Consider the following 13,414-nt stretch of genomic DNA (forward strand, 5'->3'; position numbering starts at 1 on the left):
AAATAAGTTCCCTGGTTAACATTGGTGGCTCCAGAGAGGAAAAGGAACCAGACCAAATATTTGTCAAAAACCAATAACTACGGAAAATTTGGATTCCCTAGTTAACATATCGCGTCAACTGAATCACTGAAAGGTTGTAAATAATATCGCATAGCCCCAGCTGTCATGACATGCGGAAACGAGGGGTTACTCAAAGGCTTTGATTGATTTTAATATTATTTTTCGAAGGGATGTTTTTATTTTTGTCATCGCATATTTGCACACTTTAAAGAAGTCATGTAAGGAAGTAAACTAAATATTTAAAAAAATGGAAAAAAACTTGTTGATTACTTGGAAAAGTAATAGTTAATATACAGTTCTATGGAATTACGGTAGTAGTTTTTGATGAAATAGTCCAGAAATTGGGAAAAAATGAAACATGCAAGGCGGGCTTTTTTATGCCTATCACTGTATGTATCAATTTCCCTCCCGTCTCGAAAAATGTCTGAGGAAAGTCTTAAATTCAGGGCAGCTGTAATAAACATTAAACATCATCTAGGGTGTCGTTTTGAGCACGATTCTTTATTTTGCAGTCACGTCGCATCATTATTAACTAATAATTATCGTCTTATACTTACAGCGAGTATCCCTGCGATCATTACACGTCTGTTATCAATGTGACACTGCTGATGACCGGATGTCCACGCGTTGAAGTCCACTCGACCGCTCTGCAATTATTGCAGATATTGGACAAACGGTTTTTCGGTACCGTTGGTCCGTTGCAGTCCGAAAATGATAGAGGTATGTATTTCATCTGCAGTTAGAGAATCTATAATTTGGGCGTCTTGAACGAATAATTCCTAGCACCTCATTACTCATTACTATTTCGATTGCCACCGCTTTTATAATGAATTTCTCAATGAATAGTACACGGCTAACGGCTAACAATTTTAGATTTGTGCAGAGATGCAGGAGTGCGATAACAAATTATCCAAATAATTTCCCACGATTTAACTTTTAATCTGATGCCACGAGCAGTATGATAATTAATCATTGTTTGTCGAGATGACACCGGCAGCCTCTTTTGGACTACGAAGAATTTTCCCCTGAGATATCGTTCTATTTAAATGGCGCACTTAACCAAATTCTCGCGATAATAAAGTAGTCATAATTATTTCATCAACTTTTACAGCATCCTCCTTCCGTATTTTGATATGGCTGTTCGGAAATTTACCTAATAAATTCACTTAATTTAATAGAAATATTTTCATGAATGACGACGCAAGTTTTCCACTCAAAATGTTAATTGGCGAGAGTGTGGTGTGATCGTAAGGTTCGTTTTCGTGGAGGAATCTTGGAAATGCTCTGTTTTTTTCAGGATGATTTCTGCTGAAGAAACTTATATATGTTTCGTTTGTTTGGCTGAAACGCCCTGATGACATTAAACTTATTTACGCTATTTTTATTCCACTGGAGAACTGCTCTTGTCAAATTGCTGAGAACAATGCAACGATAAAAAAGTCATCAAAACGGGAGCGAAATTGATTTTGTGATCCATGAAATAGCGTGACAAAGCCGAAAATTTTTTTCGTTTACGCTGTTGTGTTTATGTGTTAAATTTATTAACGATGCTTAAGTTACGATGCGCGTAAGTAGGTTCAAGTGTGAAGGACAACAAAAACAATTTTTACTCGCCGCCAATAGGTGTTTCGGAGGGGAGGGAGGGAACACAAAACCGGAGCTAGATTGAGGTGATCGATTTTTTTCTTCGAATTGTGATATTAAATGTCGCATCAATCACCATATTGAAAGTATATTGAATGGCTTCACCTCTGGAACAACAGCACGGGATGAAGTGAACAACACCGCAGGCAGAACAGATTTGCTCACACACACACATATACATGTTGGATAAGGACCGATAAAAACAAGCGGTGTTGTGTGTCAACCATTAAGGCGTTTGCTTTGTTGTGTCGGGATTAGAAATTTGCCAAAGGCGTCGTGTTTTCATTGATGGATTTCAATTTAGGTGATTGAAAATCCCGCTCGGTTCGCTTTGAGATTTTCCAGCAGAACGTTGTGTGGATATTTAGAGCCGATATATGACCCCGTCTGTGGTTGTTTACCAAACTTGTTCCGTCGTCAGAGGCTCTGCGCTGCCACATAAACAGGAATACTGCGACGAGCGAACGCTACAATCGACGGCTGACTTGTCACTCTTGTTGTAGGTTTTCTCCCCCATGAAGTTGATATAGGAATAGTTGCACACGATATAGTGACTCAGACAGGGCTTCGTTGATATGCTGTGGGATGTCTCATAGACTATCAGGCTGCAACCAATGCGACGAACTCTGTCGTTGACGAGTACCGTGAAGTGGCCGATGGGGTTCCTGGGAGGAAGAAAAACACGTTGCCTCTCATTAATGTTAATCGCAATGTAATGAGTAGGGTTAATGATCTTGTTTTGTCCAATTTAGGGTGTTTTTATGCAACTAGTAAATCCAAATCGATTTTTCTTCATGAAAATAACATATAATCGATACGAGTTTGGGTTTGTTGAAAAGTCCCAAGTCTTTAGTTGCTAATACTACCATAAGAGTTGATATTATTCAAATTTTTATGTTTTTTCACTGTTTTCCTCAATGAGAAATTATGATCATGGTTTGACCACCTCTGATCATAGTTTGTCCAAAAAATCATCATGGTTTGTCCGGCTTTAGAAAAAATTAATGAAAAAATTCGAATTTTCAAGTATATATTGCATTTATCATTGCTTGAGTTTACTGTCATCATATTGATCCATTCTTAATTTAGGCTTTCTTCAGAATATTGCCTTTAATTGGGAATTTTAAAAGTGTTCACCTCAACACATTCAACATAGAGAAACTTTATTTCTGTTATGTGCGAAGGACACAATAAACAAACTGCAGCGCGCCAAGCGGTTGCCATAGAAATCATGTGGACAAAACAACATGAATTAATTGGACAACTTATGATCAGAATTGATGTCATCAAAACGCGTTAATTTAATGGTTCAGCTCTGAAAAACTGATACAAATGGTGTGCATGCATGATGTTTACAATATTTGTGAGTGTTATAATCCAGAAAAGGTCTGAATACGTGCCAAATAATCATCTGGTGATTGATTAAAAGTTAGCTCAATTGTGGGCGCATTGACATCAACAGAAAGTGTATTTTATCGTCTTTCAAAACATGTGAATCCTTAAAAATATACTATAAAACTACTGTAAATCATGGAAAAGACTATTTCATTTATATGTTTTGAAACAAACTTTGACAAAGGTGTGCTGAATTAGAGCATTCAAAATAGTGAACAAACCATGATCGTACTTTCGACTGAACAATAATTAATAACGCAACAAAGGAAGCCTCATATCAACAGCCCCGCTGTGAACAGCCCAACTGTCAACATTCGAACAATAGCAATATTCTTACGCCGAAAAAGGCGACTTGTGTTCTCTTACGCCTAGAACGGCTACTGTGTTATAGATAAAAACAAATGTTTATCGATAGATAGCGATACTCTTACGGTAACAGTGTAATATACAACGAAAGTTATCTTAAGATAAAAAATGTACACGAATGAATTCGGCTCTGTTACAGCTGAATTGCTAAATGAGCTTAATAAAATAAACTGTTGGGATAAAAAAAGACGAATTTCATGCCAGCTCGCCGTTGTTGTTCGCACTCGTCCATCGTCCGAAGTATGGAAAACTTGTTGGAAATTATAATTGGCCATCGTCCGATGTATGGAGAACTTGTTGGAAATTCTAAAGGCTATTTATATCTATTCTTTTCAGAATTTTAAAAGCATATGTTTTCGAGAAAAACGAATTTTAATTTTCAAAATATTTTTTTTAATGAAATTTTTTTCAAAAAAATTCTGTGATAATTTTTAATGAAAACCTAATTAATTTCCTACATTTCATTCTCTGACCATCTTTTTGTAAACGTTATAGTTTTTAAATTAGGATTCTTCGAAAAATGTTGAAAAAATTCAAAATTTTAAAAAAACCTACAAAAAAAATTTCAGACCTACAAAATTTTAGTCAAATAATGGAATGTAAGAAATTATTTTTGCTTTCATTAAAAATTATCAAAACAAATTTTAGAAAAAAATTTAATTGAAAAAAAATATTTTGAAAATTAAAATTCATTTTTCTCAAAAACATATGTTTTCAAATTTCTGAAAGAAATAGATATAAATAGCCCTTAAGTTTTCCATATATCGGACGATGGCACATTTACATGGATAATTTTTTCGAACAACAACTTTTTCATGTTTTTCTTTGTAACATTTTTATGTATAAATTATCGCATCTTAATTGCTCTGCTGACTTTTCTCTATTCAGAAACATGTCAAGAGCATGTCAAACGTGAGAATTTACACACAAAAATGTTACGAGCAAAATATTTTTTCAGGAGTCTTCATACAAAAATTACATATATGAAATAAAAAAAATAATGAAAAAGTTGTTGTTCGAAAAACTTTTTCTCTGTAAAAGTGCCCATCTTCCGATGCATGGACGACTTGTTGGAAATTGTAAGGGCTATTCATATATATATATATATTTTTGAGATTTAAAAAAAAATAAGTTTTTGAGAAAAATGAATTTTAATTTTAAAAATAACTTTTTTGTCAGCAAAATTTTTTTCCAAAATTTTTTGGTGATTTTTTAGTGAAAATTTAAACAAATTCCAACATTCCATCCCTTGACAAGAATTTTGTAGGTATCATAGTTTTTAAGTTATAATTTTTTGTAAAAATTAAGAAAAAAAATTGGCTTTTTCCAAAAAGTAGTCTAATTGTTTTTCGAATATTTCAAGTATGCAAAGTTGCTTAAATGGCCCATGTCTTTACACCCACAACGTTTCACTACTATCTGAGATGGTGCTGCCAACTCCAGTTTGTTGAGGAAACAGTAAATCTCAATCGGTGTTTCCATAACCAATTGGCGTACATCCATCAAAGTATGTGAGAATCTGTTTCCAATTTTAATGCCGTTGAATGAAGCTTGAGGAAGCATCAGAGAGAATAGTTCTAGACATTTTTCGACTTTGTAGCATGCGTCGAGTTGTTAAGATCCCGATAGTAACAATTATGGACAGCTGCCATACAAATTAAACACAAATTTCTGAATTACTCGAGAATTGATCAAGCAAATGAAACCAAATTAGACATATGGAGGTTTTAGGGTACAATAAATGTTTCTATGGTGGTTAGACACTCCACCCACCTCTCTAAAGAGGGGCTGCCATACAAATGAAACACAAATTTCTGCATTACTCGAGAATTAATCAAGCAAATGAAACCAAATTAGGCATATGGAAGTTTTAGGGGACAATAAATGTTTCTATGGTGGTTAGATACTTCACCCCTCTCTCTAAGGGGGGCAGCCATACAAATGAAACACAAATTTCTGCATTACTCGAGAATTAATCAAGCAAATGAAACCAAATTAGGCATATGGAGGTTTTAGGGTACAATAAATGTGTCTATGGTAGTTCGACACTCTTCCCCCCTCTCTAAAGGGGGGCTCCCATACAAATGAAACACAAACTTCTGCATAACTCTAGAACTAATCAAGCAAATGGAGCCAAATTTGAGTTTTGAAGGTTTTTGGGTACGAAAACTGTTTCCTCCTCTGGATAGGAGAGGGGGTCCCATAAAAATAATGCACATATTACAACCAAACATATTCCAACCAGACATGGCAATTGAAAAATTTGGGAAAACTCTGAAATTTTCTTCTGGGAAAATTCGAAAAAAATCAATTCGCATGTTTTCTACAATTACATATTGACAAGCGTTGTTAGTTCATTTGATGTTTGCGTTAACGAAATTGATCTTCGTTCGAAAGTGGAAATGGATTTTAATGTGATAAAACGCACTCCTATATCGTCTTCTATCTATATAAATAAAAATGGATCGCCGAATGTGTTGATAAGAGCAAAACTCCAGAAAGGAATTGTCCAATTTAGGGCCGTATTCATTCTATCATATTTTCATTTATTCCCTGCAACGGAGAAATATTTTATTTGCAAGTGGATGAAAAATTTTGCACGAGAATTGTGTCTGAAAATAATCTAATATTATAATGTCGAGTTTTGGTAGAAGTACTGAAATTTTATACTAAAAAATAATTTTAAAGGGTAGATTAGAAGATCAATCAAATAAATTTTGGGCGGAACGAAGTTGTCCGGGTCAGGTAGTAACCCATAAATTATATTATGCTGTACTTTTCGCAGAACGACAACAGCAAATTCGACATCGATTGTGGTGTGGTGGCGGCGATTATAGCAATCGCAGTGGAACGATTTTTCACCCTCAGTTTTCAATCGAAGAACACAACTCTCACTGCTAGAAAATACCTTCCTCCTATGTGTTGTACTTTGACGCCAATGTTAACCCGGAAACAATACACGATTTTGTGAACATTGAATGACTGATAAGGGAAGTCACCAACCAGAGAAAACACTCCTAAATTCACACAAGCTTTCTCCCGGTAAACAAATTATAAAAATCAATTTGTTTCTTATCATAATTGGGTGTGCAACTTAATTCCTTCCGTTTCCACAAGATAGCTCAAGGTTCTATAAATAGTCAATGGCGACAGTTGACTTTTTGCTGGATCGTGTCAACATATGTCAATCATATAAAGTTTACAAGTCTTTAAGTTTTGCACAATAAGTTCAATTTTGCCTGCGTTGAAAACATCGAGTTTCGTTGCAAATAAGTACCATTTGCGGGAATTTTGATTTTCTGTTTCTATTGGAAGAAAAGCGTATCGAATGCTTGTGGAAGTTTATGGTGGCTTTGCACCATACATCGAATAGATTTGGTTTGGAATGGTGATTTTAGTGTAAAATACAAAATGTGTCCTGGTGCGAAATAAATTGACGCAAAGTGGGAACGGTCGGAGTCAAAATGTGATAAACAGCGAAAAAAATTGCCAAGCCAGGATCGATGACCAAATAGCTTTTGCCATGTGCTTGGTGGGATTATTAAGGTGTCATCTACTTTCTGCTTGTTGCTCTCCTTGTGAACATTTAATTTGAACCAATGCTTTCAACACTTGTACCGTCTGAAGGAGATAATCGTTCGAAGACGGTCAGCTATAGCCAATGGAAGAACAATTGTATGTTATTAGTATAACGCCAGGGCATGGATATCGATATTGACTCACCGGGAAGGTCCGGGAGCTTGGATGGGAGATTCTTATGATTCCATCTTAAGGCTCGGATCCGGCACGAAGTGACTTTCAAATGTTCCTGTCTATAACGAATAATTTTCCTGGAAAAATATTTTTCTCAAGAGAAGCTTACGATAATCAACTGTCCAAGATTCAGGAGGTTTTATGAGAGGTCGAATTACTTTAAGAATGGCACTTAAGGCGGATATTTTTGGCTATACTGCACAAAGAGCTTTCAATTTCATGCAAAAAAACAATCAAATTATTTTCAAATGCTGAACACGAAAAACGTGAACAACAAAAATCTGCTATTATACAGTTGACGGGAAACTCGGAATTGGCATAATAGCAAAGGCAGCTGATCCGAAACTCATTCGAAAGTCGTAACTCTTTTCAAACAGAACCAGAACCAAACAGAACGTGACTGAAGTTTTGTTATGCCATGTCCTGGAAGCAAAGATGAGAACAGATTTTGAGAATTTTCACGGCACAAGTTGTACCAGATCGCAACACGTAAAAAATCAGGATAGAAAGAAACGCTTATAGGAGCTCTACGAGACTTTGCTGACGAGATACGATTGCGTCGTAATGGTTGATGAAACGTTCTTCAAGGCATATGCTTCGTCCAATCAGCAGAGTACCTTGGAAAATTAAAAAAAACAGTCGAAATTCCCAAAAAAAATTTCACTTGGTAAGCAATTTTTAAGAATGAAAAGTGACGCGTTCGTTCCTTTTGGACAACCAGGATATTTATTAAAAGGAGTGCCTTTAGAAGAGGTTGCTGCCTTTTGTGCAGCGGCATAATGTTGATTGCCTTTTCTGACTCGATTTGTCACTACTTAAACTCGACCAGATACCGATACAACGACAATATGGTTAATTGCTGTTACCAAGATGTGGGATTCGATCTCGGAGCTAAGGCCGATTGACATAAAACAGCTAGTTCATAGGATGATGACAGATGTTTGGGGAAATGTTCGAGCAATCGATTATGCCAAGAAGTAAGGCTGAAATAATGGTCTTACAATAACCATAAAACCCAGCAACGTATACCCGACATTTTGAAAAATGAGACAAATAAACACACAATTTTACTCTGTTCAGCCTTTCAAACACCATACGAATGTCAGTTCGATTTTCTGCAACGATTTTCTGCAACTTTCCCGTTCCACTCGATTAAAAACTTCCCGTTATTTTTCGAATACATAAAAACATAAAAATCAGATACGATATTGTAGAAACTTTGTTTTGAGATGATATGGCTAATTGGTGCGTGGAAAAGCTTTATCTCATCCACTCGAAGATGTGTGCAAAATTTAATTCATGATGAAGAGGGTCGAAGAGGGTCGAGTTGAGTTGGTTACTCATTCGGCAGAGAATTGCCGAAATTTCAAACATCAATCTAACTTACCCTGTGTGCTTACCAGGAAATTTGTCAATCATCGCAGGGGTGGCATTTTGGTGCTCCATGAACCAAATGTCTATACTACTCGTGATGAGTTCTTCCGGCTTTATTGGCTTCGCCTGGCAAACAGTCCTCGCTGCAATGTTCTGCCCAGCGAATGGGAAGTCAATCGTACTGCGACACTGGTCGTGGTCGTAAACACAGCTTCTCGTATTACACCAGGCCAGATACTCCAGCTCATCGTCCCATGTCTGGATGGGAGGGGAGGTGGCGTCATGGGATGTGATAAATCGTTGGTGGATCAGGTGGAACGATGGAAAATAAGATACAGTATCAATGCAAATGGAGCACTTTCTTTCTTTCTTTCCATGATGCAGTGCTGCCGGCTGCCGATAGCCACATTGATTTGTTCAAGTAAATTTTTGAATTTTAACACAGCAACACTGCTCACGAAATCATCAAGCTTTTGATGCGAAGAGAGACAATACCACTTCAGTCATTTTCGCTGCGGCTGGGTAGGGCGCAACAGACCCGCATGCTATCAAATTTCGTCGCATATTGTGCTCACGTAGAATCAAATTCTTCAGTTTACTATCGACGACAATTTTATGCGCGTGCTTTCCGGAACACTGGGATCCGTAGGCAGAAGCTGCTTTGGTTTTGGGCCCGCAATGGCAGCCAATGTTGGGTTTTCCACCGGGACAGACGTCTTTTTGACAATAGTCTCGAGCGTGATTAGTCGCGCGGCATCCGGAATTGACGAGCAGAACTATCATCAGCCCAACAATGGATGCTTTGGGAGCCATTGAATTTACTGCGGGAAAGCATTCGAAACGGAAAATGGAACCATTAATCCACTTTGTGCACTTTATCGTTGAGCACAAATTTCCTGTGCTGAGTCGCTGGGGAACCACAACTGGGATGTTGGATTTGCGGGTTACTGTTCTTCGTGAAAATTGGATACGCGGAGCACAAAACTGAAAAGAGCATGTGCTAAGGTTCAAACTTTTATAGCTTCCAGCAAAGATGAAATACTGCTGTCACTCATAAGGTTGACTATATTTTTATAGGTTTGTCGTGATGAAAGGAAACAAATATTCACATTGCACAATAAAAAAATTATTGAGAACGTTCACTCAACTGCCAGATTCTTGGTAAACGTGACTATCCGCTCGACATCGACCAATAAAACAAGCAACAAACGACTCTCACGATTTTTGGTTTTCGTTGTTCGTTTAGTAAATGTTGAGCAACAACTTGCGGCAGCTGTGGGTTTGTTTTCGTATCGTGTTTTGCTCCTAAAATTTCACTGCTGCAAAAAGTTTTTCAAAAATCACTGCGCATCTTTTAATCCATTTTTGAATTTAGAGATTTCTGTGCGTGTAATTACATATACCATGCTCCTCCTGAATGGCGTTAACGTTCCCTGTGGAATTTTTGCCGTCTCAACGTATGCATTAACTATCGTCATTTATTAAAACTTAGTTGAGATTTCTCAAGCCAAATAACACGCCTTGAATGTATCCCGAGGGGCAAGCTCTAGAGAATACGCGTGACCACAGTGCATGTCGAAGAAAATTTCTCTGACGAAAAATCCCCCGGCCAGAACGGGAATCGAACCCGAACACCCGGCATGATAATGTGAGACGCTAACCACTCGGCCACGGGTGCACCGCATATACCATGCGTTTCCATTAATTTGGCCCAGCTACATCTGACTAATGGAGATGCATGGTATATGGGTATTTTGTTTTTTTTTTCATTTATGACAAGATTAACAACACAAGTCACATCAATTCGACTGTTGAAATGAATCATGAGAGCTGGGGTGGCATTTCGCATTTCGAAACGAATGATTTTTGTTCGTTTCGACCGCTTTTGCCATTATGAATCTCGAAGCGAGCGAAATGAATAAGGCAGTAGTAGAGTTTCGAGCAAGTTTGACATTATGTAACATTGTGTTCGAGCTTTTTTAACTCGAAATGAGATCAAATGTCTCGACAAGAAATGGTTGATCGTCGTATGGGAAAATGCATTGGGAAAATGGGAAAACATTGATTTTAATATTGAACCTCACATCAAAGAAAATTTCAATTTCCTTTGGTTTTGAAATTCTATTTGTACAAGTATGTGAGTATAAATACAATACTTTTATTTCAGCACTATGGAATCACAAAGAAATATAATAAGCAACACATTTGCAGTACATTTGTACATTTTCCCTAGGCCTTATGGCGGGTTTACATTAGGGAGATCTATAGCTATAGATGGATTTATTCACGTGGAAATAGGTGTAAACGGGTGAGAATAAATATGATACACTTATTCGAGGTATATATAACTTGAATAAATTCAGCATATGTAAACGCTTGTGAATTTCTCACTGGTGAGAAATCACTAAAGTTGGGATGCAGTTCTACTTCAGGTGAATAAATTCATCGAAAATATGAATATATTCATTATAGAAGTTCTCGCTAGTGTAAACGGTTGATGCGATTTCTATAAATCTCATCATATTTCTTCACATTAATATATCACTAGTCTAAACCCACCCTTAGAATGGGTATATGAGTAGCATCAATACACCGGGTATCTTGAACTTGTCGAAGAAATATTGCTTTGTTTCATTAAGCGATGTTGTATCCAATTCGATCCATTTTTCCCATAAGCTTCTTTCCAGAAGTGGCATCATTTCACTGAACACTGATGAAACTGTTGGTTGAGCCATGTCAAGTAAAAAGTTTTCTCCTTAGTTACACTAATTTGGTACGACCAGAACCCAAAAGATTCAAAACGGCCGCTAATTTCAAAGCTGCAGGAGTAGCAGTGCTTCTGAAAGTTGTTTGGAACACGGTTGTATTCGAAATTTTTTTTTAAATGCTTCTCGACTAAGTTTTATATACTGCCGAAACCGTGAAACAAACGAATAATTATTATCATTTATATAGGAAACATATAGCTTGAGCTTGAGCTTGGGTGGACTGTACACTTCGTAGTTGCTCTCCGTGATTGACCTGAACCAACCAAATTGCACAAAGAATACACAGAATGACGCTTGGGACTAGCAAATCATTCTCGTTGTGCAATTTCGGTGATTCGAGCTTTAAATAGTCAATAACGACGCCGGCCACGTCCTTACATTCACCAGTGGAAGGGAAGGAATGTTAGTATAATATTCGCCGCCCGAAGGCCAGAAGGGTCGCCTCTATAGCGTGGTTCCCTAGCGTTTATCATGGAAGGGATAGTTGTTAGTGGAAATGGTTAAGAAAAATCAGGATTCACTGCGGTAAGTGATGTGATTCTAAAAACGTGAACTCTCAACTATTCGGCGAAATGAGATGAATTTTTTTCTATGAATTACTGTAATTCAATTTTAATTTTTTCTCAATTTTCACCGAATGATTACAACAAAATATTTTGTAAGCCGTACACAATACTACAAAATTACACAAATATCTCAAATAAAACAATGAAAAACTCGCAAGAAAAGCAAGCCAATGGTTGAATTTCTGTTTAAATGATGGCGATGAATATTTTATTACGATTAATAGCCATTTACCAAGAAAACTTTTACATTTTTGAATTTTGTGCTACTCAAGGACATAAAAGATACGACTAGGATTTCAACAAAAATAAGTAAAATTCTATTCTATCAAGGTCGGAAAATAATGGACATGCATAAAACATTTTCCGACGTGACGATTCTTGTGTTTTTAAAACTTTGTTCTCAAAAGCAAATTAAGCAAATCGACGGTTGGATGACTGTGGGAATATGAGTGAGAGTTATTCTTAAGTATGCACTGGGCTGGAGTTTTTCTTCTACACAATTACACAATTCCCATCAGAATATACAAGGAATTTCAACGAATTATAACCAGATAATCAAAACTTTTGGATAAAATATATGACAAAAGATAAAATTGATTAGAATTGATTAGAAAGATAGAGAAAACTTAGCTGTGGGATATATTTGCTTGACAATTCAACTGCTTGTACAGCTATTATGCCTCCGATCATCGTGATAATATCACTCGAATAAAATTGGATTATATATCTTGGTGCCACCAAGTCATTAACATACGATTCCGCTTTGATTATGAACGACTCACGCACACACTAACACTTATAGCTTGCATCACGCGGTGGAAGAAAAATAAACATGATGGAACATGAAAATGACCGAGTCAACCGGAAAGCGGTATGGGTTCACATGAGGCGAAAATGCCTAATATAGATTTAACTCATAAACTTTCATCTTCTACTTTCAGTAGATTTCATTCCACCCTCACTTCACTGTCTGTTTTGCAAGCACACACAAACGCGAAGAAAAGTTGTGTATTGCCAAGCAAGACGGACTGTACCAAAAAATGTCTCTCCATGTTACGCAATCGTCATGCAAAAACAAAAAAGTTTTCAGCAGTTGCATTTATCAATTGCTTTCTTTAATTGTCTAAAAAGTTTCAAAAAAGTCACAGGAGGGTTGTGTCCGAGACACGACCGCATAGTTGACGTAGGATTCCGTTAGGCTATCTGTTGATTTGGGACATGTTTGAAGGATTACATCGTTAAACTCTCTGATAATGGTTTGGTGGCCCTGAGAAGGGCAATTTTGTTTGGTAGTTGGGTATTGTTTGTTGAAATATAAGATAATTACCAATACCGAACTTAATTATCAATTTTTCTCATCAGTAAAAACGTGTTACTTTAATATAGAGAAAACATATTTGAAATGGAAAAGGTAATTTTGTTTTATAATTTTTACTTTCTGAGCGTTTATTCAACCCAATGCGAATTTTAATTGAACTAACAACACCT

The 13,414-nt window shown here is 36.7% G+C and overlaps 2 protein-coding genes across 6 annotated transcripts in view; one reads left to right on the forward strand and one right to left on the reverse strand.

The window, feature by feature from the left end:
- LOC129767870 (protein furry) overlaps window positions 1–13,414 on the forward strand; it is a 248,238-nt gene that overhangs the window by 112,982 nt on the left and 121,842 nt on the right. For all 5 annotated transcript variants that reach the window (XM_055769115.1, XM_055769116.1, XM_055769117.1 and 2 more), the window contains one exon: window positions 620–780. In XM_055769115.1, coding sequence (XP_055625090.1) covers window positions 620–780 — 161 coding nt within the window. The remainder of the gene's footprint in view (window positions 1–619; window positions 781–13,414) is intronic.
- LOC129767874 (antigen 5 like allergen Cul n 1-like) lies at window positions 1,722–9,559 on the reverse strand. The gene is made up of 3 exons (XM_055769124.1): window positions 9,088–9,559; window positions 8,606–8,850; window positions 1,722–2,369 (listed from the first exon to the last, which is right to left on the reverse strand). The coding sequence occupies exons 1-3, from the start codon at window positions 9,403–9,405 to the stop codon at window positions 2,102–2,104; spliced, it is 831 nt and encodes a 276-aa protein (XP_055625099.1). The 5' UTR covers window positions 9,406–9,559; the 3' UTR covers window positions 1,722–2,101.

Source organism: Toxorhynchites rutilus, chromosome 2 (assembly GCF_029784135.1).
Source record: "Toxorhynchites rutilus septentrionalis strain SRP chromosome 2, ASM2978413v1, whole genome shotgun sequence".
Taxonomy (NCBI): domain Eukaryota; kingdom Metazoa; phylum Arthropoda; class Insecta; order Diptera; family Culicidae; genus Toxorhynchites; species Toxorhynchites rutilus.